Source organism: Arctopsyche grandis, chromosome 3 (assembly GCF_051622035.1).
Source record: "Arctopsyche grandis isolate Sample6627 chromosome 3, ASM5162203v2, whole genome shotgun sequence".
NCBI lineage: Eukaryota > Metazoa > Arthropoda > Insecta > Trichoptera > Hydropsychidae > Arctopsyche > Arctopsyche grandis.
Genome location: NC_135357.1, coordinates 21,930,489 through 21,956,564, shown reverse-complemented (window position 1 = coordinate 21,956,564; position 26,076 = coordinate 21,930,489). Strand labels below are relative to the sequence as shown.

Genomic DNA, 26,076 nt, shown 5'->3' with positions numbered 1-26,076 from the left:
GCTAAGAGGAACCACTTCCAAGTGGTTCAAAATCGACTTTTGAAGCGTAAACGAACATCTTGTGAAACTAATAAAAAGCTTGTAAAAAGCAATAGAAATACTGTGTCTGCATACATTGGGTATTGGTGAGTATTGAATTACTCACTAAAAGATCCAAAAAAATTTCATACATTTTTGGAAAAAAAGCCTATTAAAAATCTCATCAAGAAGCCGAGTTTTAATTTGACTTTGATTTTCAAATGCTTTTTATGGCTTATAAATTGTGTTCACAGTACATCTTAGGTCCATTATAACTAAGGATAGACGCTCGTTTTATATTTCCAAGGAAAGAGGGGTTGACTATTGTCAATTTCTATTGTCCTACAAAGCTAGAGAGAAAAAAAAAAGTTGACAATAGAAATTGACAATGGTGAAACCAATTTTTTCACATGCGAATTTTTTTTGTTGGTATTTATAGTATTTTCTTATTTTAATGTTAGTGTACATCATAATATGAAAAAAAAAACTCAAATATATTCACAAGTCAGCCAGAAAGGTGTAGACATCTCTTCATAACAGAGACTTTTCACAAGTGTATTGGAATAGTTGTTAGTGATTCTGTCATACTCTACTACATAGTTTGTTAGTAATTTCTACGACTAACATTTGAGTTTTAGTGAATTCAGAACTTATCATAGAAATTGTGAACTATTATGTAATAGGTTTGTTACGGGCCTAAATCACGGGGTATTGATATATGTAAGTGGCGACAAATGTATCAGATTCACGTAATTTATACAATACGACACTACCAGTTGATATCTCACATATGTATGTACATATCATATTTGTGTCGCAATAATTGTATTCGCGACGTCTTATCGTAAATGGGGTCCTTTTCATATTCAAGCAGGACATTTCTCGACATTCAGTGTTTATCATTGTAAAATTGTCTCAAGTCTCTAAAATTATTTATGTGAAACTATCGCATAAATAACGGTATAATATAAACTGAATCTGTATTGCAAATTATTAAGAAAATTCTTTGAATTTATCTACTTCAAGGTTAACTAGATTCCGGTAAATCGAAATTGTGGTATTCATTATTATATAAATGTATATTTAGTGCTTTTCGTGCCTATCAGTTCAAAATTGCTTAATGTTTGGAAATAGCTACGCCCTTGGTCATTGTCATTATCGAACGTGAAGAAAAACAACTTTTTTTAGAATAAATCATTAAGAGTTTATCATGTGAGTTGCACTGACTTGTCATTAACTCATTATTTTCGTCTTCGAAGTTGCTACTTTATTCTTTTTATTATATTTTAACTGATTTCAGGTTATTATTTTATGAAAATTTGTTGTTCATTGCAATAAGTACACTTGCAACGTTGCATATCCAATAATTCTATTTCGATTATACTTGTGTATTTATAGTATTAATTCTTGGACTTTCGAGCAAATCGTGTTAATCATCGCATTCTGTCAATATAATTGTCATATTGACAATATTGACATGGAACTTGCTATATTATTTGACTGAGTCAAGGTCGGGTAATTTGTAGTTGAAAAGCGTTCAACCATTGTATGTATATGTATGTATGTACATACATACATACATACTTACCAGTGCCTAGATAATGTGCAATCAAAAGTAGCAACCATGGTTGATGGGTGGTTAAGGAAACCAGTTTTTCTCCTTTTACCTCTTCATAACTCTGTGTTTGTGACTTATTAAAGACGTGCACTTTTCGATTCAAAAGGTTATCAAGACTTTTTGTTTCATCCTGTTTTCGACTGGTCGATCTTAAGCTTCAGAAGATAATACTTTGGTTGTTTGAACTGTATGAGTAATTCTATTTTTACAGTATACGCATTTGTATAATACTTTGTATATGTTACAGTCCAAGTGCGCATTTCGTTTTTTTATGAACATACTAGTTTGTTCATACATGAACCAATCTGGGCAGTTATAGTGTACACAAAATAATAAATTGACAAACGAAATATTTTGTTCATGCTCAAGCTATTATTGTTCATCCGATGTAGGATGACATTAGATAAAACGCATATGCTGTCCTTTTCACCCCATTTCAACCAATAGCATTTCGCGCGTACAAATGTTCTACTGTCTGAACGAAATTCTATTGGTCGAGAGGCGGTGAAAGAGATGGTATGTAAGTTTTTCCTAAGTCTCTTTCTACAGCGCACCAATTATAGGCACAAGTTAAAGTGTTATCAATCGTTTTCCCATCCGCCATTTATGTATGCATGCTTACCCTGGATTGCAATATTTGGAAAATTGGTGGAAAAATAAATTACAGCAACGTTTTAATGTGTTTTCCACGAGGTTTTGACTACTTAAAGTTTCATGCGATAACTGGTGAGTCTATTTGATGATTGTTTTGGACTGTTGGCACTTTTACTAAAACCAATAGTTTGTGTATGAACAAACTAGTTCTTGTATAAACAAATTAGTTCGTGCATATACAAACTAGTTCGTTTATGAACACACTAGTACGTTCATAAACAAACTGGAGTGAACACTTGGACTGTAGCATTTAATACTTTAACATTGCATTATTTATAAACTCTAACTTAAGTCCTATTATTAAATCCTTTACAAGGTAAATCCTAAATCTTAAATCCTATTCAAGCAAAGGTTTTGGAATCTGAGGTGTCAATTATTTAATTTTTTACTCTATCTATGTACATATGTACGTAGTAACAATATACGAAGTTTTGTAATCATGCGAAAATTCGAACTCGAGATTTTGAATGATTCGATCACTGATCACGTTTTCATGATCTAGATAAAATGTGTGTCTGTGTATTTTGGGGATTTATCGAACTGAAACTTAATATCTGTTATTGAAATTATTATCGGAACGATGTAATTGTTTTTTCTTGTTTTTATGTTGCCGCGTTTTATATGCAAAGTATCAGACGGATACCTAAAACAATTTTAGAGACAAAACTCTATAAAATGAGATGCGGGGAAATTGGAGATAATTTTTGAAAATAAAAATTAATCGTAATGTGATATGAGTATACATATACAAAAACGTTACCTACGGACAAAAACGTTACGTACACAAAAACGTACATCAGTTGAAATCTCGAGGTCGAAATTTTTCATGAAAAAAAATCTTGACCTATCGATACTTCGCGGATATACTGTACCTACACGCATACATGTGTAGATATAAAATAAGAACTATGAAAAAGGATATATCACGAATTCAAATTTTATTTTTTAAACCCATTCAAATAAAACTTCATTTGTTTTGTCATGTAACAACAATCCACAAACAAATGTGTTTCGCGATCTTTTCATCGCCAAGCAATGGTCATAATTGTTTAATACACCATTTTTGTTTTATTTTCTAATATTTAAAATAACAATTTTTTTTCCACACATAATTTAAACTTAAGTACTGTTAACAATAGAAACTAAATTGCTCAATACAAGTGAACAGTCGGATTAATTGTAGTTCATCGTCGCTTTTCGATTCCGAGAATGTGTCAAAGTAATATAAATCGGTCGTACTTGACATTGTAGATAGTACCAATATAGTTGATACTGGGGGGTCAGGCGTGTCGTACAAGTCATATGAATTATGCTAAAATTTCTTCACACGTCTCTTCTGTATGTGTATGCGCGCCTCATTCATCACATCCTCATCTGATCCAATCCAGCTGGTTTCAACTGTTCAACAAGTTTAACTCAATCGAATGCACACTCATAATATCAAGTTCGACGCGACGACACATAACGCTTCCTGCACTACATGTATGCATGCATGTAAATACATATTATGCCCGGTATATCGTTTGTTAAACATTCTCCTGCTCAAGAGTGCCAATATAAAACTGAAAATTAATTTGATCGATGAACAGATTGAAAATTTATTGAATTACATAAGATGTATCAAATTATAGCAAAAACCGCAGACGACGCGTCACATTACTTGTGGTCCATAAGTACATGCATAAACATATTTTGACAAACCTATCACGTTATCTACGGAAGGTATCGTTGTTAGAGTGTCCTACGTACACAAATAGTATTTTTGTCTATAAAATATACCGATGAAAGTACGTTATCCGAGATATATGTACATATGTAATTCGTGGTTCGGTGATTATTAGTCACGAAGCACTCGCCCAAAAGTCACTAAATTCTCCATAACAGAACATCGGGCAGCCGAAAAGTCCATCATACTAACAAAAACTATAGTTTTCTTTAGTTTAAAAAAAAAAGTTTTCGTGGCAAAAATTGTCTTTTGGGTGATCGTAATGTGACTTAATCCCATTACCGTAATTCGTGTAGTCACTGAAATGTTTCAAATCACTCTGCAGAAAAACATTTGATACGTGGCACTGGCACACAGGACTAGATCGCCACCGGTTGACCTAATAATTATTTTTTGACAGACACTAGTAGCCGATTCTTCGTTTCGATGCTACCTTATTATTATATTTCACTGATGTATAGGTTAATACAAAAGGCCGCTTTTTTAAGGCTACGAAATGCGTCTATAGGACTTGGGACGCATGGGTGTTGGCATATTAAGTTATTAAATAAAATAAAATTAAAAGAAATGTCCTGTGTTCGATCCGCACGCGGTCGAATTTTTTTCAAATACCTTCAATAATATATTTATATTTAATTGTTTAATATGAAAAAAATTGTAAAAACTACCTACATATGTACTTACATATAAACATTAGAAAAAATGATTAATTAATGAATTAAATAAATGTTCAATAGGTGGCGCTAAATGACCAGAGAGTTAACGCCGAAACATTGGTAGCAAAAATTAAATTTATAGAAGTTTTTTTCTTTCGATATTATATTCGTGCATTTTGTTTTCAGTGGTTTAGCTGTGACGTATATATGTATGTCGAATCTAATCGACTATTATAGCACGGCAAGCGTTATCTCAGATACACACACACAGACAGACAGTATAGCGGTATTATATATATAATGTTGCAAATAAGTCATCTTCTCTCTAATCACAATATTAAATTCTTAAATAAACCTAATATATCGAATGCGAATTTTTGACTGATATCGCAATTAGTTCGTCAATTTAATACATATGTAGGTCGGTTCCCGGAAAGATGCACTAAATTGCACTGAATAGTAGCGCAGTTTCGAGAAGTCATAATTTTCAAAGGCGCTCAAAAAGAACTTACGCAATAGAATTCCACAAAAAAAGGTCAGCACCCTCGGATAACATCCAAATACCCTTTGTCGCTTTTTTATGGAATTCTATTGCGTTAGTTCTCCTTAAACATCTTTGAAAGTTTGGATGTCTCGAGAGTGCAACTATCTCGAGTGCATTTTTCCGGTCACCATGTCGAATACTCGATAATACTGTTTCTAGCTTTGTAATAATGCCGAAACTTGCTAACAATGCTATAAAGTGTTTCATCCGAACATAACCATAGGATACTTTTATATCTACATATCACACATACGTAAGTACATGGCTATGGCTTTTCTCGCTTGTTTTGATAATTGTCTGTTGATATTTAAAGGGCCCTTAGAATATCATTAATGTGTTCTCATGTCGGTCGTATAGCAACAAACGTACACTTTATCGGTCGTTGAACGGGCCGTAAGCTTCGAGCGACCTTCGCTGACCGCCCAGAAGAAAAACTGGACCTGCTCCTGATGGGGACGAGGTGAAAAAATCGGCGAACCATCTCCAAGACAAGAACAATCGTGAAAATTGCGATCGAAGCTCAAACCAGTGCAGAGATCAAAATCAAACTTGATGATGAAACATGACTAGTTGAGTTCCTTATTTCGAATGCGTCCCTCGACGTCATCGTGTTTGGATGAAAACATGTAATACTGCAAAATGTGATACAAATCGATTTTTGTATACATATCGAAATATTTGATTTAGAAATAGTGCAAAGTGAGTTAATCATTCCGGTTTCTCGTCTTAATATTTATTTTGTAATCTAAAAAAACAGGAAAAAGTTAACGGATACATAAAGACGTTTTATTTTAAAAATACTATTATAGTTGAATTTCGTAAGTTTTTTAATGATTTGTTTTCTAATACCAGCTCTTGACGTTGGGCCAACTCCGTGTCTAAAACTTCGTGCACAAAAAGATACGTGTGTATAAGGGTGAAATCACACAGGAAGGAACGCGGCATATGGTTTTTTTTAGATACTTTTAAACATGCGAAAAAAATGTGGCATTCCTTGCACATATTCATGGCACGCCCAGCACACACTGTCCCAAAATCACCCTCTGGGGTGTTTTCAGTAAAATTTTATCCTTATATTTATCCTTGCTTGACAGTGATCGATAACGGTGTATCCTATATTTGAAGATATGTAGGAGAACCCCCACAGCGGGGAGCCAAGCACACGACGTGCCGTTCTTCCCTATGTGATTTCGCCCGAAGCAGTGCGGTTGCGTGTTTGAGAGTAAATGAATGAGTGTGTGTGTTTTCGTGGATGTGTGTATGTGTGTTCACTCCCACACAGCGCATGTGACGCTGACGTCACTTGTCGCTCGGCGTTCAATATCAGGAGCACATGTCAGACTCTCAGGTCCCCGCTACACACTTCCCCGCGTCTGCTCGACGCGATTGATCGTTACGCCACATCCCTATGCATATCGTATAAAATTTGTTTTTTTTTTAAATCTCTATTCTTGTCGACGCATCCGCCACATACATACCCACAGGTTCGGTGATTATTCCGTAAAAAGCGATCTCGTGCAAGTCACTAAAGTCTCGATCCCGATAAATCAAAAGTGTTGTGCAAAAACTCATAATAATGTTAGAAATATAAAATTTTGTACGACTTCGTTAATAGCTGTCGAGCCGCTTTATAATTTAACATAAAACACTCATTTAAACGTCAAATTAGGTTTAAAATATGAAAATAAATAATTCATTTTGAATTGCCGATATATCGGCTCAATGCATTTTTAATGATTCTATGAAAGCCGATATATCAGTTCTAGGGAATTATAAACCGAGACCGGCGGACAAGTTTCATTTGCCCACAATAAATGGTTCACTATTGTCCTACAAAGCAAGAGAGCGAAAAAAAAGATTGACAATAGTGAACCGTTTTTTGTTGGCAAAGGAATCTTGTCCGCCGGTCTATGATTATAAGGGTTAAGACGAACCATTAGAGTTCAATTTGGGACCACTTTAATTAATGTTAGAAATAACCATTGATGTTTAATACATTATTATACATCAATGGAAATAACTAGACTGCGGGTAGAGACAGTGCTTTTTCCAGGAATCGGGGCAGTTTGGCTCTATTTACAAAGCTAGAGTACAAAAAAAAAGGTTGGGCGAACTTTTTACAACAATTGAACAATAGCATTTACAACAATTGAACAATAAACGGCGCGCTGTGGATCCGGCCACTAGAAATAACACAACAAATTTTACTTGTACATATATTTTTGGAAATAATTCCTTAAGTAGTTGTAGGTACATATTTGGAACAACTTTTAGAATCTGAAACTATCGCTATTTCTTCAGTGTGAGGATTTTGTAAAATCACTTTTTCACAGCGAGTTCTAAGGGTTCGATTGTTGCGCAGTAGCGTATTGGTTGATTCGTTTACTAATTAAAATTCTTTCGTTATTATGATTGGTGACTACTGCGTATCGCATTTGATGTTGTGCGTTTATTTGACCCCAGCGGTCAAATATGACTTGGTAGCGTTTGATTAACGAACGTTCAATTTCAGCTCCAACAAAACAAGGAATTTTAAAACCGTTTATCGCTGAAATGCCAAGTTGCAATTTACATTAGTGGAGCAACATTGGGAAAACCTGGGGCAAGGATACTCAGGCTTAGCGCGGTCGCTTTGCCTCGAACTGAGTTACATTGTATGTACATACATACATATGTGGTGTCGATTTTTCGTCATATTAAAAGGGGGATTGAAGTGAGCTTATTAATTTTAATGTAGACTTTTTTTGATGCTGCGTACCTGTATTTTATCTCTAACTAGTGTTTTTACCCGGCTTCGCTCGGTATTTGTAATATAAACCGTTTAAATTTAAATTTATTTGAATATTCATGACGTCACAGATTTACGAACCAACAATAGTTACATACATACATAGTTACAAAGTCTCAGCAATCTCGAAATTCGAGATTGCTGAAAACACGAGATTTTGTGAGAAAATGAGAAAGGTTGCCAATTTGTTTGAACCGTTTCAATGAAAATCAGATAAATTGGCTAACTCTGATAGGAAACGACCGACCTGGAGTCACAAATCCAAGGTCTGGCCAGCAGAAACCAGTTGAATTTGAGCCTGTGACCACTCTGTTCAAGCACTACTTTATTCTGATGGTATGCTTTACATACATCCTCGCACTCCATAGAAACAGGCTGATTTTGAGCATTTCCTCACGAAGCATTCTCGCAAGGAAATGCTGTGTTGTGGAATGAGCCAACCGTGACAATCATGACGTATTTTACGAACATGAGTTTTCTCCTAATATGCTTTTCTCATTTTGACTATTGATTTTGAATTTCTCCTATCTCGAAACATTAACCTAGTCTGACAGGGATATGAAGCAGTTATATAGTCATTACATAGCAGTTTTAGCTATCTAGCCTTGCAAAACTGCTACGCCAGGTTTTCTCATAAAATCAGTTTACTTTATCTCGGTCTCCGTGACGAGCCAGAATGTTAAATTACAGAAAACACAAATATCGGAAGGCCGAGATCGAAAATCCAAAGATCAACAAAAAGGGTGCATGGTAAACGGTACATACTCACGTACATATTCACTTAATTTGCGTGAGCAGGGTACAACAGGAACAAGAGGAACAGGCTTTTCCTCCCGTATTAATGTGCGCGCGCAGAATACGGGAGGAAAAGCCTGTTCCTCTTGTTCCTGTTGTACCCTGGTCGCGCAAATTAAGTGAGTATGTATGTACGTGAGTATGTACCGTTTACCATGCACCCTTTTTTTTATCTTTCGACTCAAGATCTTTCGATTTTCGATCTTTGCCTTCCGATATTTGTGTTTTCTGTAATTTAACATTCTGGGTCGTCACGTAGACCCACTTTATCTATCGATTCTTCGTATGTACTTGTATAGAAAATGATGGGATAATGTTGTTGCTAAAAATATATATAAAACAAATTATAATACATAAGTATTTTGGATGTACATAATGTAATCGCGATTTCATAAACAGATGATAACAATGTCTGAAACGTTATGAATAGTAATTTGTTCACATTGACTTACCGGATATAGCAATTCACAAATATACTTAACAATTGCTAAACTCGGTACTACAATATTGCATTCGTAATCGCTGATATATGTATGTACATATGCATGTATGTATGTATCTACATACATACTAGGTTGTAACGGAATAAAATTTAGATGTTGATTATGTACGTGTGTACATAGAATACACATGGCAAAATTTGCAGTAATTTCGCATTAAAATTATAAATTATTCCGATTTGTTGATTTTTGTGTTTAAGTTTGCGTGTATAATGAAGCAACATATGTATGTATGTAGTAAGAATCGGGGAATTTTCATTGAGACAACAAACGCGACGCAATTCGACATATCAGGAAGCGAGTAACTGACAACAGTTGCCGATGCTAAAATTCGTTCATGCTAAAAAGAACATTTTCTGCAGTAAAAGTCACTATATTGTCAATCAGTCCACAGGCCTCGACATGGAAAATGTACATAAGGCCTGTTCTTCACGTTGACTGAGTTTTACTAATTGAACATATTTTGAACATTTTCTATTCACGAAAATGAAAGTCGAGCCAACATGGAAAATCCGTGTTTCGAAGTATTGTTTTGACATGTCATGTTTTACGCGAAATCAGGTCATTTTAGCCTCCATTCATTTCATAAAAATTTTATTTGTCGTAATTTTTTGTGTTCTACTTAAAGGTATACCCAAACCCTCTACGACTTTTATTTTCAAAATAATCACGGAACTTGAAAAAATGACGATTTTCTGAAAATATCGCTTCTCCCATACAAACTTTCAAGGGAAACAAGATTTTGAATTCTCGTTATCTGTCAAAACTTATCATAATCGACCCAAGTAAACTTCGATAGACATTTTTTCTTTTTACATACCTCCTTTACATTTCACTTACGATTACAATTCAGGAAAACGTTTGCCTCTTATCCGATCGTTTTCATACTTTGCCATATTGCTCATTTTGGTCATCAATATGAGTAAATGGATCCTCCGCCATTACGATAGAGATAAAATATCGTTTAAGAAGCGTTTCAAGATCGAAAATTTTTAATCTCGGTGACGTCTTGTAGTCATTAATTTTATACATAGATGGCGGTAGTAAAATAAAATTATTGGTATTTTTATTCAAAATAATAATTTTATATACAAGTTATAGTATAGTAGTTGTTGTGAGGAAAATCCTGGTAAATTTCTCGTCGCAGGGCTGAAGATTGAACTTTATTTAAACAAAACTATCAGTTATTGAAAAAATCGTAATATAGAACATTATTATTGGGGAGGGTCTTACACCATTCTATTAAAAATTAAGCTGGTGAGAAAAAAGTTCGATCAGTATTTAAAATATACATTACCTAGAATTGGATTAAAAAATAACGTTTCCTAAATGTAAAATAATACTTTCTTTGAATTTCCTCCCAAAAAGCTAGGGGATTTTTTTAATATAAAACTGAAATAAAAGATATGTGTGGAAAACCCAATGGACGATTTCAATATACATACATACGTTATGTATGTAATTGTACATATAATTTATTTTTGTGCCAATAAACGTGCATATTAATATACAGATCTGAGAATCTATTTCAAGACTGATGACACAAAACAGCTTCTTACACATATGTATACATCATGAAAAACAACAAACAACTCCAATAGAAAGAATGTTTACGTTTCTTCCTCTATTTAATGAATATGTACTTAATATAATAATTTATATTAAAGTGCGTTGTGCTCAATGTCATTTTTACTTTTATTTATTCAATAGGTAAAAATGTTTTCAGGATAAAATCATATTTTAGGGATAAAAATGAATTTATTAATTTAACAAAAAAATATAAATTTACTGAACGCTTGAAAATTCAATTCTTCAACAATAGGCGTTAAGTAAAAGTTTCAAAATTATCAGAAGTATCAATTATCAATTATTTTTCGAAAAAACCCATTGAACATCAAAGGCAAAAATACTAGGTCATATGTACATATGTACATACATACGTACGTTGAAGAGCAACATTGGTCTGTTTTTGACCACGAAACCTTATTATTTATATAGCTTTCTCCCTAAAACATGAATTGCAAAGTCTTCATTTAAACAGTATTTCTAGACACCCTGCAATATAAATTCGGACGTGACCAACCCACGATTTTATCTATGTATTGAGTAATATCAAAAGGATAAAAACAAAATTCGGTAATTAATAAAAATACATTCGCGTTCAATTATACAGGTTCTCTCATACAGTTTTTGAATTCAATTATCTCCTAAACCGCTTACCGAATCAGACTGAAATTTTTTTACATGTAATAGAAATTATAAATTTTACACCTGAATATTTTTTTAAAGATTTTTTTCCAAGTTATGTATAAAATTTGGTAAGCATCCATCAACCGGAATTGGCAGTTTACTCTTGTTCGATTTTTCTTCCACTTTTTTTCGATCCCTTAAACATGTGTGCTCTTCTCGAAAAAAATCATGTATAATTCTTGCATCTATGTGATGAAAATAAAAAAAAAATCACTAAATTTAACAAACCGGAATTGGGATTTTTTCCTCTTAGAAAGGTCAAAAGTGTTGTGCCCACTATTCTATCCACATCCCTGAACGTATCAAGCTGAAAATTTATATTTGTATTCTTTATGTACTAACTTAGAGCTGATAAGGTTTTGGTTAGAATTCCTATACCGGAAGTAGTAATTTTTTTTAAAACAATATTTCATTATTTTATTTTGACCTTTTAAATTAAGTTTAAATCATTACATAAGCAAAAATGAGACAGACTTATTTAATTTTAAAATTATATTATTTTGTTCTTGAATTTAATTTTTGACATTACAGCTCAGAGTGCTACTTGCAGTCCAGATGAGTTCAAATGTGATGATGGTAGATGTATTGAAACCTGGAAATGTTCTTCTCCGAGTAATTGTGATGACATATGTGGTTAATACACTGTTACATTTGAAAAATAGGTAATATACAGTAATTTTTCAATATAATTATGTTTTGAACATATTTTTTTAGCAAATGTTTCAACCTGCCGAGTGGGTCAGTTTGAATGTGCTCTAACAAAAAAATGCATACCTGCTAGCTGGATGTGTGATGGTGATCCTGATTGTGGAGTACATGATATAGAAGGACCAGACATTTCTGATGAAAAATCTGAAAAGTGTGAGTTTTGACTCTTTATTTTCAAATGGTAAATCTGGATGAAAACATTATCCAGATTTGTTTTAAATTTTTCTAATGACTAGGCACCCTGACAACTCAGCGCACGTCAGCTTAGCGCCGACAACTCGGCGCACCGACAACTCAGCGCACGACAATTCAGTGCACAGACTATTCAGCGCACCGATAATTCAGCGCAAAATCAATTTTTTCAATAAGTTTTAAATGCGTTTTCGAAATAATTACTCTATTGAAATTGTCAGCCATATCTACATAATAATTTAATAAAATGCAAATAAATTTATAGATACTCTTTGTGCCTTTATGATTTTCTCACTGGGGTCCACGAAATATTACGCAAGCAGGGGTTTCTTATCAGGGTTTCAAGAATTAAAATTCAATTTTGGATTTCTTCAGTTGAATCTAGTCATTTTGATTGTTTTCCTGCCTTAGATAAATGACTTGATAAATGAAAGCTTAAAGTAGATGAAAAGCCAGTAGTTTTAAAGTAGGTGAATTTTAAAGCTAGTAAATTAATTTGTCAGAAGAATACCCCAATATGGCAAAACAGGCAATTTTTGTCTTACTTCCGTTTTCTACATCCTATTTATGTGGAGCAGAAATTTCTTATCATGCTGCAACGGTCAAAGTGCAGGAACAAACAAGACGCCACCCCACATATAAGAATTGAGCTCACCTTTATTGTGCCTGATATCAAGAAGATTTGCGATTCAAGGACTAAAAATCATCAAAGTCGTTAAGAGCTTTGTTTACTATATTTAAAAATATTTATGAAATGCATAATAAGTGTTTTAATAATATATTTTATATTTAAGTGTTCCGCTAAAATTTCCGGGTTTGGAAAGTGTTCCATTGCATAATAGGTTTGGGAAACCCCGCACTAGATAGTTTCGGACATACAGCTTTGGCCAAAAGTCTGAAGTACCCCCTTTATTGTCGATATTTGGTATTCTCCGTATTGATGGTTTTTGATAGACTATCAACAATATTTACATTAATATTAAAGTGTGATGATAAGAAACTGCAAATTTTATGAAGCTCATTTTCAGTAAGCTTCTTGTGAAATTGATTCAGTATTTTTTGTTTTCAAAAGAATTGAGCCATTCTTTTTACTTTACATAGAAAAAGTAAAAAATGCACCACTGAGAAATCAACTAGTAAAAACAAAAATAATCGAACTCTAACGTAATATATTTTAATCAGTCTGGGTACTCCCAGACACCCCAAATGCCGAGCCACTGGACCAGAGCCTTGGTCAGCCCCACCCACTAAAGGAGGTACATGATAAGATGATATTTGGCTGATATTAATTTCACCACTAATTGTTGCTTTATAATAGTGGACCTATCGAAGATGCATACCTCGCTTAGGCCATCTCTCCGGGAACCGTAGCGTACTCCTTACCCGAATATAAAACAGTACACATCCCTTTTCACTGTCGTTTTCAATGAATTGGGACGACTTTGTTTACTTCCGGTTAGATTGACAAGAGCGGTTGTGGTGAGAAATGTTGTTATTTTTGACGTATTTTTAATTTTAAATCCAATTTCTTTTTCGAATTGTTAATCATTAACATAAACCATGTTAAAATTCCGAAAAATGCGAGTGAATCAAATTGAGCGAATATTGTTTTACGTAACTCTCAAGGGGTGAGTCAAGTCAAAATTGCACAGCAATTACAGTGTTCAGATGGTTGCTGTTAAAAACACTGAAACGATTATAACAACGAATAGCATAGCTACCAAGCCTAGATCAGGAAGAAAAAGGGCCACAACAGCTGATGAAGATCGTTTTTGCTAAAAAAAATCGCAGAATGACTTCATCGAAGCTATCTGCTAAAGTTGATGAAATTAATATTTCTGCTAGAACCGTAAGAAGGAGACTCAATTAAGCTGGGCTGAAAGGCTGCAAAGCTAGAAAAAATCCTTGGCCCTCCGAGACAAATAAAAAAAAGACTCGAAAACCAAAGATTCATTTAATGAATCACCATTTGCGAACCTTAGTTTAGAAACCCTGCATACGTAAGATTTTGGATAGCTTAAAGGCAAAAGGTAAAAAACTATTTGAAAAAAAAAAAAATTGCTGCTCCCTTAAGAAAAAATATTTGCGGCCTTAGTTAAGAAACCTTGCTTGCGTAATATTTCGTGGACCCCAGTGAGAAAATCATAAAGGCACAAAGAATATCAAATAAATTTATTCGCATTTTATGAAATTATTATGTAGATATGGCCGACATTTTCAATAGAGTAATTATTTTCGAATAGGCATTTAAAACTTATTGAAAAAATTGATTTTGCGCTGAATTGTCGGTGCGTTGAATAGTCCGTGCGCTGAATTATCGTCCGCTGAGTTGTTGTGCTACCATGACTTTAAAGTGTAACCATTCACGCTATTTAAAATCTTTTAATATAAATAAAAATGAAGATACTCCCTGCATATACATATGTACACAAATTAATAGCGGTTTGAATAATATTTAATTTTCAGGTGTAATTGGTTTAACTTGTCCTCCAAATCAGGCAAGATGTCATGATCGCTTAACTTGTATACCTATTGAATTATTTTGCAACAAAGTAACAAATTGTCCAGACAATAGCGATGAATGGAGTTGCGGTAAGTTGATTTTTAAAAATAAAAATTACACAAAAATTTCTAATAAACTTTAAATTTGGTTAATATGGTTTAGCACACTTACTATAATCGATGTTTTATTAATTACATGAAATGTTAGAATATTACATTTTTTAATAAAATGGTCAAATAATACATTCACAATACATTATGTAAAATTCTGATTAATTCAATGCAAAGATCTTCAATCTAATATATAATTTCGAAAGAGACTGTATGTATGTAACTATCGTTGGTTCGTATAATCCGTGACGTTAAATTTATTAAAAACACAAATGTATATTCAAAAAAATTCAAATAAAATAAAACTATTCAAATAAGTTTAACAAAATGTTTACTACTAGATTAGCCATGTTTAAGCGGTTTATAATACAAATACCTAGTGAAGCCGGGTAAAACCACTAATATTGTATATGTATGTATTATAGATAGTGGGAATGTGACCTGTAACAAAAATAATTGTGTTCATGGATGTCGTGTTACGCATGATGGTCCTACATGTTTTTGTCCACAGGGTCAAAAACCAGACGGAAACAAGTGTGTTGGTAAATAAAAACTGATTATATACAATTTGAGACTAAATATTCTAAATATTAAATAAATAATTACTACATTTGTTGATATTTTATTTCAGATCTAGATGAATGTACACTCGATACGAATTGTGATCAAATATGTCACAATACAATTGGTTCATTTACTTGTTCTTGTGTTGAAGGATATATATTAGAGAATAAGACTCATTGCAAGGCAATAAATGGTAATTTTGGTTTTTATTATATCTTGATTGTATTTATTATATTAAGAGTGAGTTAGAACCTAAATATGTACAGAAATAATTAGTTTTGTTTGTTCACTATTGTCGAATGTGGTCCGATCCGGTCTTTAGTGCTAAAAATATTCTTATTTGGCCATTTTGATTGTAGATCCTGTTGATGAAGAACCTTCTCTAATTTTCTCAACTCAAAAGGACATACGGAGGGTTAAATTGGATGGAACTCCATGGAGAGGAAATTCAACTTTGAAATTACTAAATTCTCATGCTTTAGAATTTAATTACGCCAATAGGTATGCTTAAATAGGTTACATACTAACAGGTATTTAATTATGATTTGAATATAACTCTTTGAAATTGAATTACAGATCTGTGTGTTATATTTATAACAAAGTTACAAAGTCCTCTTTGACATGCTCTATGATTGATAACTTAAATGAAAAATGGCATGTACCAGTTTCTTTATTTTCTGACCTTGATAGTGAGTTGAAAATAAATGTACAGTACATATGTATAATACAGTCGTAGAAATATGACGTGTCTGTGAATATATTGATATTTAAAAACTATTTAATATTTATTATTAATGCGAAGATGAAAAGGCGAACTTAAGATATGGATTATTGAAATTCATCTTGTGAAAATAATTGTAAAAATAGATACACCGACTATTCAATGGCTATATCCTAAACTGATTAATCACTAACTTCATATGTCTACTATGTATATATATACTATATTCATATACCACTTCATCACCATAAGCGCACTGGTGCGCGCTCCTTGGTATTTAAGGTTATGACTCGAAATTAATTTTGGTTTCTTCACAGTGAAATCTAAAAATATGCTGTGATACTAATGAAATTTAAAAAAGTCAATATTTTTCGTTAGTTTGTGATATATTCAAGAAGCAGTGTCAAGGGTTGGTAATAAACACATACAATAAAATAATCGAATCAGTTTCTATAAACGCGTGGTTAAACCAAAACATTTCCAGACACGTCATACTATTCCGTCTATTGTATAAAAATTCTATAATGTAATAAGAAAAACTTCCTTTTTATTATTTTAAGCAATTCATCAAATTGCTTTGGATTGGGTATCAGGAAATTGGTATTTACTGGATGATTCTCGGGAAGTTATTGTAATATGTAATAGTACATTTGATGCCTGCGACATTCTGTTAGATACGGATTTGAGTAAACCTAGAGGAATTGCTTTGGATCCTACTAGGGGGTAAATATCAATGCAGTATATAAAGAAATTGCTAGCATTAATATAATATGTATAAATATTTCTATTGATTTTTTTATTTATAGTGTGATGTTTTTTACAAAATGGGGTCACTCTGCGCCCGCTCTGGAGAGATGTTCTCTAAATGGATTAAATCGAGAAGCTATTGTTTTGAAGAAGATTGTGTACCCATATGGTGTTACTGTAGATATCCCGTCTGAGACTGTTTATTGGGTTGACACCTATCTTGATTTTGTTGAGAAAGTTGATTACACTGGAAAGAACAGAAAGACAATTAAACAAGGCCATCCGGTTAGTTTCAAAACTTCATTGTTTATAGTTGTTAAGTCGAGTTTTTATTTATTATTTTTATTTTTAGGTCCAAAATTTATATTCCGTCACTGTTTTTGAACAAAGTTTGTTTGTGACGTCATGGCATAATGAAACAATTATCAGACTCAATCAACCCGATACAGGAAACTATACCATAATCAATGGTGATATATCGAGACCTTATTCTGTCCACGTATTTCACAAACAAAAACAGCCCGAAGGTTCTTATAAATTGACAATAATTTTTATATCATAATTTAATTAATTCTCAAAAAATATTGTAAATTTTAGTAAAACATCCTTGTAGAACTCGCAATGGGGGCTGTGAGCATTTCTGTATTCCCTTATACAAGAATGCAACCAAAGTTCCACATGCAACGTGTATGTGTAAACCTGGTTATAGACTTAGTGGACATGGCGATTGTTCTTGTAAGTTTTAATCTATGTATATGCGTTATATTGAATTTATAATTACGAAAAGTATTTCCTTTTTACTTTCTCTATGTAGATATAAACATATGTAAAAATATCAATAAGCATTTTATTAGCTTCACTTGGTTATTATGTTTTTTTTCTCTTAAACTGCTCGATAGATTGGGAACTGAAACTTTTGTACACATACTAGGTATGGTAAATTTCAGACGTTATTTTTAAAATATTTTTTTCTCATCTGAAAGTATTAATTACTTTTGAGTTTCAAGGTTTTTTTCCATTCAATGTATTGAACTGAAATTTCATATCTATAAGTTTCAGCTTATTAAATTTCAGAAGTGGCTGTTTAAAACTCTTATTTTAATCCTTATATCCAAATCACGTAATTAAAAAAAATAGCAAATTTGATAAACATAAATAAAGTCAAAAATGTTACCACACGATTTATTCCAAACTAACGTATCAAGTTAAAGATTTATTGTTATATTCTTTAAATTCTATCTCAAAGTTGTTAAGGTTTTGGTTATCTGTAACCCGGAGGTAGTGGTTATCCTGTAAACAGTATTTCTTTATTTTAAACTCTTCAATTGTGTGTATATCTTCTTGATATTTTATGCTTATAATATTTGAAATCAGACAACCAGAATTAAAATTTTTGTCTTAGTAAAAATCCAAAATGCTTATTTTCCTGCGTTAGGTATGTGTGTATGTGTATGTATGTGGCATTAAAGAACTTCTTTTTCTGATACCACTCAAGTCATGGGTTGATCATATCCGAATTTTTACTTTATTTAGATAGATAGCGTTCGTTTTTTATGCAAATTCAAATTGCATACCACTCAAAATATAATACCGAGATATGTTGTCTATGTAGTGTTTTGAAATTGTTAATGTGTTTTATATCTCTTATAGTGGAAAATCAACCACCATTTTTAATCTATGGCAAAGGAAAACCAGCTATGATCAAGGCTATTCCTATGTCTACCAAGCAAAATTATCAAATGATGGTTCCAATCACAGATCTTGTTCAACCAATCGCTTTGGATTTTGATTTTGAGGAAGAATATATTTACTATTCTGATATTCAACGGTATGAAATTGTATTATTGTTATTTATGTTTCAATATTTGAAAAAAGTACTGAAGATTATTTTTTTTGTAGAAATGTTATTCAAAGACAGCGTATAAATGGCAGTAATCGTGAAACCTTGATATCAGGCACAAAATTAAGTTCAAATGCAGTTCCAAATTGTGAAGGCCTTGCTATAGATTGGATAAGCCGATTGCTTTATTGGACTGATGTAGCATCCAGCAGTATTAATGTTATGATGTTATCAAATTTTGATAAGCATAAAACAATCATATTTGACCGTGCCTCAAATCCGCGAAATATCGTTTTAGATCCTGGGAAAGGGTTAGATATTTTTTAGTAATCATGTTTTTTTTATTACTTTTGAAATTAACTAAACTTAATCAATAAAATCACATTCTTTACAGAACTATGTACTGGTCTGATTGGCCAAACAAACTTTTACGTGTTGGTAAAATTGAAAAGGCTTGGATGGATGGAAGTCACAGAGAAGTTTTTATCGATACTGATATACATTGGCCCAATGGTCTCACATTAGATTCTTTCTTTGGGAAGCTTTACTGGTAATTAAAAATATTACATAATTTTTAACAATTTTAGCAATATCAGCTATTCGTCAGTTTTCGCGATATCAACTTTACACCGTTTGTCTCAACTACATACATACATTTGTATGTAGTTAGGAAATATCACAAATTCAAAAATTAAATTTGTTCGTAATGTTCCTATCATGAAATGTATTTTTAAATATAATGAAATACATTTTTCTGTAAATAATTATTGTTTACATTTTAATTATGATCTACATATAAATATTTCAGTGGTGGATGATAGTACTCTATCTCTATTTCTACTTGCTTGCATGCGATCGATATTTCCAAGGTTTACACGTTGACAACACTGTTCCGCTGTGCCAATTCATACTTTTCACCTTAGGATCACCGAATTTGACATTGTACTACATGTATCATGGCACCTTAAATTGGGCCGTAGACATGTTTTGGAAGGATCATAGTTCTTTAAAGGGTTTTTTTCCCAAAGACGCTTGGTAATGCTAGTCTATGTTGAACAACTCTAGCTACTAATATTATAAAAGCAAAACCCAACATCCCAATAATCTTATATTTTTATTTTAATCTCGATTTGCAGAGTATTGATTGTATACATATTATTTATGAATTATTTTAGGTGTGATGTCTTTCTTAATAAAATAGAAAGTATAGACATCGATGGAAAAAATCGCATTGTAATACAACGCCTAGATGATATATCACAACCTTATAATTTGGCATTTTATACTGGATTTGTGTTTTGGACTGAATATAATAAAGGTGCCGTAAGACGTTTAAATTTAAGCAATGGATCTGTTGATACATTAATAGTAGAAAATCCACCTCTTTTTGATATCAAAGTATATGATTCATCATCTCAAACCACCAAAGGTATTTTAATTGCCTCTTATTATATGTTTTATATAATTGATTTTAAATTCAGAGATGATTTCTTTTTGAAGACACTATTAACCACGAAAAATGTGCCCTTCAAAATTGTAAGGAATTTTGTTTATTGACTCCCGAGGGCAGTGTTTGTAAATGTGCTGATGGATTGACTTTTGATGATACTGGTTTATGTATTCCGATAAAAAATTACACTACCCCGTCAAGATGTTTTGGTGGGAAATATCAATGTAAACATGGGTAAAATTAAAATTTTAATTGAAACTTCGTATATGTATTATTAATATGGTGAAAATATATCAATAATATTTCCATTTTATTTAGACGCTGTATTGACAGAGTATATGTATGTGATGGTGATGATGATTGCGGAGATGGATCCGATGAAGATACAAATCCTGGAGGAGTATGTGGTAAAACTTATTATTCGTCCTCATTTCCACTAAAGTGTACATATGGCCCAATAAATCGAATATAAATTTACCCTTATGTTTTTAGAAAGTGTCATGTGTCGTAATGATGAATTTCGATGTGATTCAAGTCGGTGTATAACTAATTATTGGGTATGCGATGGAGATAAAGGTTAGTCTTGTTAATGTAAATTTTTATGAATATTTTATTACAGAATACATACATACATACATATATGTATATGTATAAATACACATTTTTTTTAAAGATTGTGCTGATGGTACAGACGAAGAACCTATTCACTGTTTGAATAGCACTTGTTCATCGATACAATTCAGATGTAAAATATCTGGAAGGTAAGTTTGATTATTATTTAATTTATTTATAGATAACATTATATTTTTGAGTTCATTTTTAAGTTATTTTCTGTTATACATAATTTTATTTACAATTACTTACCTTAAATTTTATTTATATTTATATAATATGTTATTAAGAAAATATTTTTCTAGAACTATATTATATTGTACTATATTTTCAGAAAATACTTCTGATAATTTAGACATTATAATTTTTTTCAATTATTGCATATTTCACTGTCTTTTTTATAACAGATGCATTCCAATGGCATGGAAATGTGATTCAGATGTCGATTGTGGTGAAGGGGACCAATCAGACGAAAATGAAGATTGCGGTAATTGATTGTATAGCAAATGCGGTACTTTCAATTTTGAGAATATTTTTAGATTAATTTCTATAAATTATTTTTTACATTGTTATAGTATATCCAAAATGCTCACCTATTGAGTTCACATGTGGTAATAAGAACTGTATTCCTATTGCATATTATTGTGATGGCCACAATGATTGCAGAGATAATTCAGACGAAAAGAATTGTTCTACACGTTGCGATACTAATTCAATGGTAACGCATTACATTTTAATATTTTATGATTATTACTTAAGTTTAAAAAGCGATATTTTAAATTATTATAATTTAATTTTAGATATTTTGCTCACCAAATGAGACGTGTTTGCCTCTTAGCAAGAAGTGTGATGGCATATTTGATTGTCCAGACCAATCAGATGAAACTAATTGTAATGCAACAACTAGTAGAATCCCAGCTCCAAGTCACAATAATAGGTGAATACATTTTTTTTAATCAATTATTTTTTTTATTTATTCGGTTTTCAAATCCGTTTTACTTGATATACTCGTATTTATTAGATATGAATTTAGTAAATTATTTACAATTATTTCAGACATCATAATTTTCCTGGCAATAATGAGAAGACTGGGGTTTGTGAACCTAACGAATTTCGATGTGAAAATTCAGACTGCATTCGCAAAGTCAGTACATAAATCATACACACACACATTTTATATTCATATGCATGTATAAAATGCATGCAGTAGAACCTAGATTATCTGGATTAAATAGGGATTGAGACAGTCATAATGTTTTTATAACTTAACAATCTGAGTTGCCATTCTCATACATAGCATACACATTAGTCGTGTGCTATTCAATAAATTTAATTGTATTTTTTTAATTTAATGATTTGTTTTGTTATAATAGAGGTTCTACTGCATTTGGTTTACTCTACTATGGAATGTTGCATACCAAATGGTTGCTCGAAATTAAATGATTGTTTACATTTAAAATATTTAACAAACTTCAAAATACTTGCGTTTTAATTTTTATCTTATAATTTTCTAGGAATTCAGGTGTGATTCGCGTGTAGATTGTCTCGATGGTACTGATGAAGAAAATTGTCCAATGCATTCTACTTCTACCACTCCAATTCCATCATACGAACCAAATAACTCATGTGATCCTCCATTTCGGAAATGTGATAATGACACCCAATGCATTCCGCCTAATAAATTGTGCAACAATAGAAAAGATTGTTTAGATGGCACTGATGAAGGCCTACGCTGTAGTAAGTATTTTTTTTTAAATGATTAAGATGGTGTCAGTTCAGCACATAATTAATTACACTGTTCGACACGAAAAATGTGTCAGAGACGAGTATGATTTTTCTTATAGATCTATGCCCAGTAAACACGAATCTGGTAATAAAAAATGTTGATTGGCTCGAGATTCGGAGATATATGTGTATTAAATCGCGCGATTTTTCTATATCTTGGTGTTGTTCGGTCGATGTCTTAAAATATGTCAATTCTTGTTCAAAATGAATATTGCAATTTATAATCGGGTATTTTATCTTTCATTTGTAGTACTTTTCAGCTTTCAAATCTCTCTAAGTAGTCGTCCAGTTCAAATCAAAAGTCAAAAGTGCGTATTTTCACTTAGGATTTTTTCCCACTGTTAATACTATTTTATATTGAGTTTTTTCTATTGAAACATGTTTATTGGGATAGTATTCTGGCCACATTATTTTTTGTTTTCGTTTAAAAGGGTTAATTGGATGTGTGCTGAATTTTAAATCGGTAAAATTGCGAGCCAAAAGCTCGTACTAGTATTTACTCGTATTTACACGAATCTGAATTGAATTAAGCATGAAATTAAATGTTGCAGATGAAAAACTTTGTGATTTAAATTTGGACTGCTCACACTTGTGCTATAATGCTCCTGAAGGTATGGTTTGTGCTTGTCCTAAAGGACTACACTTACAACCTGATGGTATGATTTGCTCTGAATTTCATCCATGTTCTCAATGGGGTGTTTGTTCACAAAACTGTCAACCACGGAAGTCACGCCATAAGTGCATTTGTCACGAAGGCTATCAATTGGCTGATGATGGATTCACTTGCAAAAGTATAGGTGTGTATTGATTTGTATCTTTATTTTGTTGCAAACTCGATTCCAAACATAGCAAACTTCACCATGTCAAACATTTATATTATTTGTCACGTAATTAAGTAGTATTGGGAAAGTTTATTATCTGCATTGGCTTCCCATAGCCTTCTGGAGTGGAAAAAATGGAAAGTGGGATTATGATTTTGGTGGGAATGTAGATTTTTTTTGTTGTTGCCAATTTTATGTGGAACAGTCATGACAATTATTTTTTCATAAAAGCAGCAAAATTTTATGAGAAATGGTCGATCTGGATTTTATAATCATCTAGATCTCGCCTGCAACAGTGAACATATTCATAATTATCGAGAAAATCGATTAAACTTTCTCATTTCGGTTGGGATTTTAACTCACAGCCTTTCAAATAGTGAGCATTCGCTTAACAAGTAAAATTTGGCACTTTGGCATAAACACTGTGGCTGTTCTTTAACGAAAGGGTCTCTCAGACTAGAGTCCTAATGTTGACGGCTTTAAGGGTCGAATTATTTTACCTTTAAAGCGGGTTTTAATTTTATAATGTTTATGCTTTTAAATAAAATTATATTTTGTAATTAAATTGCAACATATGTATACAATTTTCCTAGACAAAAATCTAGATATATCGCAATTTAATTAAAGACAGTATTTTTGTATATATAATATGCAATCTTTCTAGAATTAATATTCTAGAAAGATTGTCGTATATATGTATATTTATTAGTATAAAATATTTTTAATCATTTGCACATGCATGAATTTCAGATGGTACAGTACCTTATGTAATATTCAGCAATAGACATGAGCTGCGTAGTATTGATTTGCAAACGATTATTGGAAAACCCTTAATACTATCATTGAAGAATACAATTGCTCTTGATTTCTTTTTTACAAATCGATCTAGTTTAATATTTTGGACTGATATTATTGATGATAAAATATATAGAGGAACTCTGATTGGTGGATGTAAGTACATATATATATTTTGCAATAAGTTATTACTTACGTATTTATTGTATATACATATATAAAAATCAAAATTATTTTATCTTTGCTCATATAAATAATTTTTGTTTTTTTATAGCTCTTAGTAATATAGAAGTAGTGGTGCAAACTGGACTTGCAACTGCTGAAGGGTTAGCTGTTGATTGGATTGCCGAAAATCTGTACTGGGTCGAAAGTAACCTTGATCAAATAGAAGTCGCTAAATTAAACGGCAGTTTTCGTAAAACTTTGGTTGCTGGAGATATTGAAAGTCCAAGAGCAATTGCTGTTGATCCTCGTGATGGGTTCGTATTCATTTAAACATTAAATAATACATAATTCACGTTTAATTTTTCTTTATTTGTTGAATGAATGCATGCTTTTTCATTTATTTAAGTACTTAAAATTTCATTATTAATGAATTTTTTCATTAGGTTAGTATTTTGGACCGATTGGGCTGTTTCAGCAGCTCGCATTGAACGTTGTACATTAGCTGGGAATTCAAGACAAGTTGTCGTTCAAGTGGATCAGCTTTATGATGGCGCATGGCCTAATGGCTTGACATTAGATTATGAAGCACGAAGAATATATTGGATAGATGCAAGGTTAACTGAAAGCTAATTTTTTTTAATCTAAAATTCAGATTTATATAATAAATTTAGTGTGTATCATAATGGTAACTTTACACATACATACATATTATATATATATGTATATACTTTTTGTTTATTAGATCGGATTCCATACATACTATTAATTACGATGGATTTCATCACCAAATAATAAAGAGAGGTCATGAAACACTATCTCATCCATTTGCAATAGCACTTTACGAAAATCATGTTTATTGGACAGATTGGCGAACTAATTCTGTGGTTAGAGCTAATAAATGGAATGGTTCTGACGTTTTTGTTTTACAAAGAACATATTCTCAACCATTCGATATAACTATTATGCATCCAAGTAGACAACCAACAGGCTAGTAAAGGCTGTTCATAGTTTTAATCTTATTATTATATTATACAAATACATAATTGAATTTATAAAACATTCCATAGGTGGTCCAAATCCATGTGGAAGTAATAATGGTGGTTGTTCTCATCTTTGCTTGCTAGATGGTCCTACAACATATCAATGTGCATGTCCACATGTGATGAGTTTATTCGCAGACAAAAAAAATTGCATTTGTAATATAATATGGATTTTTTTTCATATACCACATTGTATACAAGTTGACTAATTTCTATGCTATATTTTGCCTTCTATTTAGTAAATGAAAAAGTTCTACTGTTTTCACGTGCCAATGAGTTGCGAGGCGTTGATTTGAATTCGCCATACTATCAAACAATTCCTACTATAAGTACTCCCCAAGTATTAGCACCTCAGCAATTAGATTTTGTAGCTAAAACCAGTACTATCTATTGGTCTGACACTCAGGTAATTCCACTATTTTGATTTTAATAAATCTAAAGTATCTTGTAATTTAAAATTATTTTCTAACCGCA

General features: G+C 32.0%; 1 protein-coding gene across 1 annotated transcript in view; it reads left to right on the top strand.

The window, feature by feature from the left end:
• LRP1 (LDL receptor protein 1) overlaps positions 1–26,076 on the top strand; it is a 53,744-nt gene that overhangs the window by 1,809 nt on the left and 25,859 nt on the right. Inside the window, exons 2-32 of the mRNA XM_077427425.1 lie at positions 12,081–12,182; positions 12,264–12,410; positions 14,916–15,041; positions 15,488–15,604; positions 15,694–15,819; positions 15,986–16,127; positions 16,203–16,315; positions 16,908–17,070; positions 17,154–17,379; positions 17,447–17,621; positions 17,692–17,829; positions 18,745–18,922; positions 18,994–19,245; positions 19,329–19,484; positions 20,110–20,363; positions 20,435–20,618; positions 20,703–20,791; positions 20,877–20,960; positions 21,058–21,145; positions 21,404–21,483; positions 21,572–21,714; positions 21,797–21,933; positions 22,053–22,140; positions 22,511–22,733; positions 23,333–23,578; positions 24,353–24,553; positions 24,672–24,876; positions 25,006–25,176; positions 25,305–25,549; positions 25,630–25,758; positions 25,842–26,008. Of these exons, the coding sequence (XP_077283551.1) occupies positions 12,081–12,182; positions 12,264–12,410; positions 14,916–15,041; positions 15,488–15,604; positions 15,694–15,819; positions 15,986–16,127; positions 16,203–16,315; positions 16,908–17,070; positions 17,154–17,379; positions 17,447–17,621; positions 17,692–17,829; positions 18,745–18,922; positions 18,994–19,245; positions 19,329–19,484; positions 20,110–20,363; positions 20,435–20,618; positions 20,703–20,791; positions 20,877–20,960; positions 21,058–21,145; positions 21,404–21,483; positions 21,572–21,714; positions 21,797–21,933; positions 22,053–22,140; positions 22,511–22,733; positions 23,333–23,578; positions 24,353–24,553; positions 24,672–24,876; positions 25,006–25,176; positions 25,305–25,549; positions 25,630–25,758; positions 25,842–26,008 (4,895 nt within the window). The remainder of the gene's footprint in view (positions 1–12,080; positions 12,183–12,263; positions 12,411–14,915; positions 15,042–15,487; positions 15,605–15,693; positions 15,820–15,985; positions 16,128–16,202; positions 16,316–16,907; positions 17,071–17,153; positions 17,380–17,446; positions 17,622–17,691; positions 17,830–18,744; positions 18,923–18,993; positions 19,246–19,328; positions 19,485–20,109; positions 20,364–20,434; positions 20,619–20,702; positions 20,792–20,876; positions 20,961–21,057; positions 21,146–21,403; positions 21,484–21,571; positions 21,715–21,796; positions 21,934–22,052; positions 22,141–22,510; positions 22,734–23,332; positions 23,579–24,352; positions 24,554–24,671; positions 24,877–25,005; positions 25,177–25,304; positions 25,550–25,629; positions 25,759–25,841; positions 26,009–26,076) is intronic.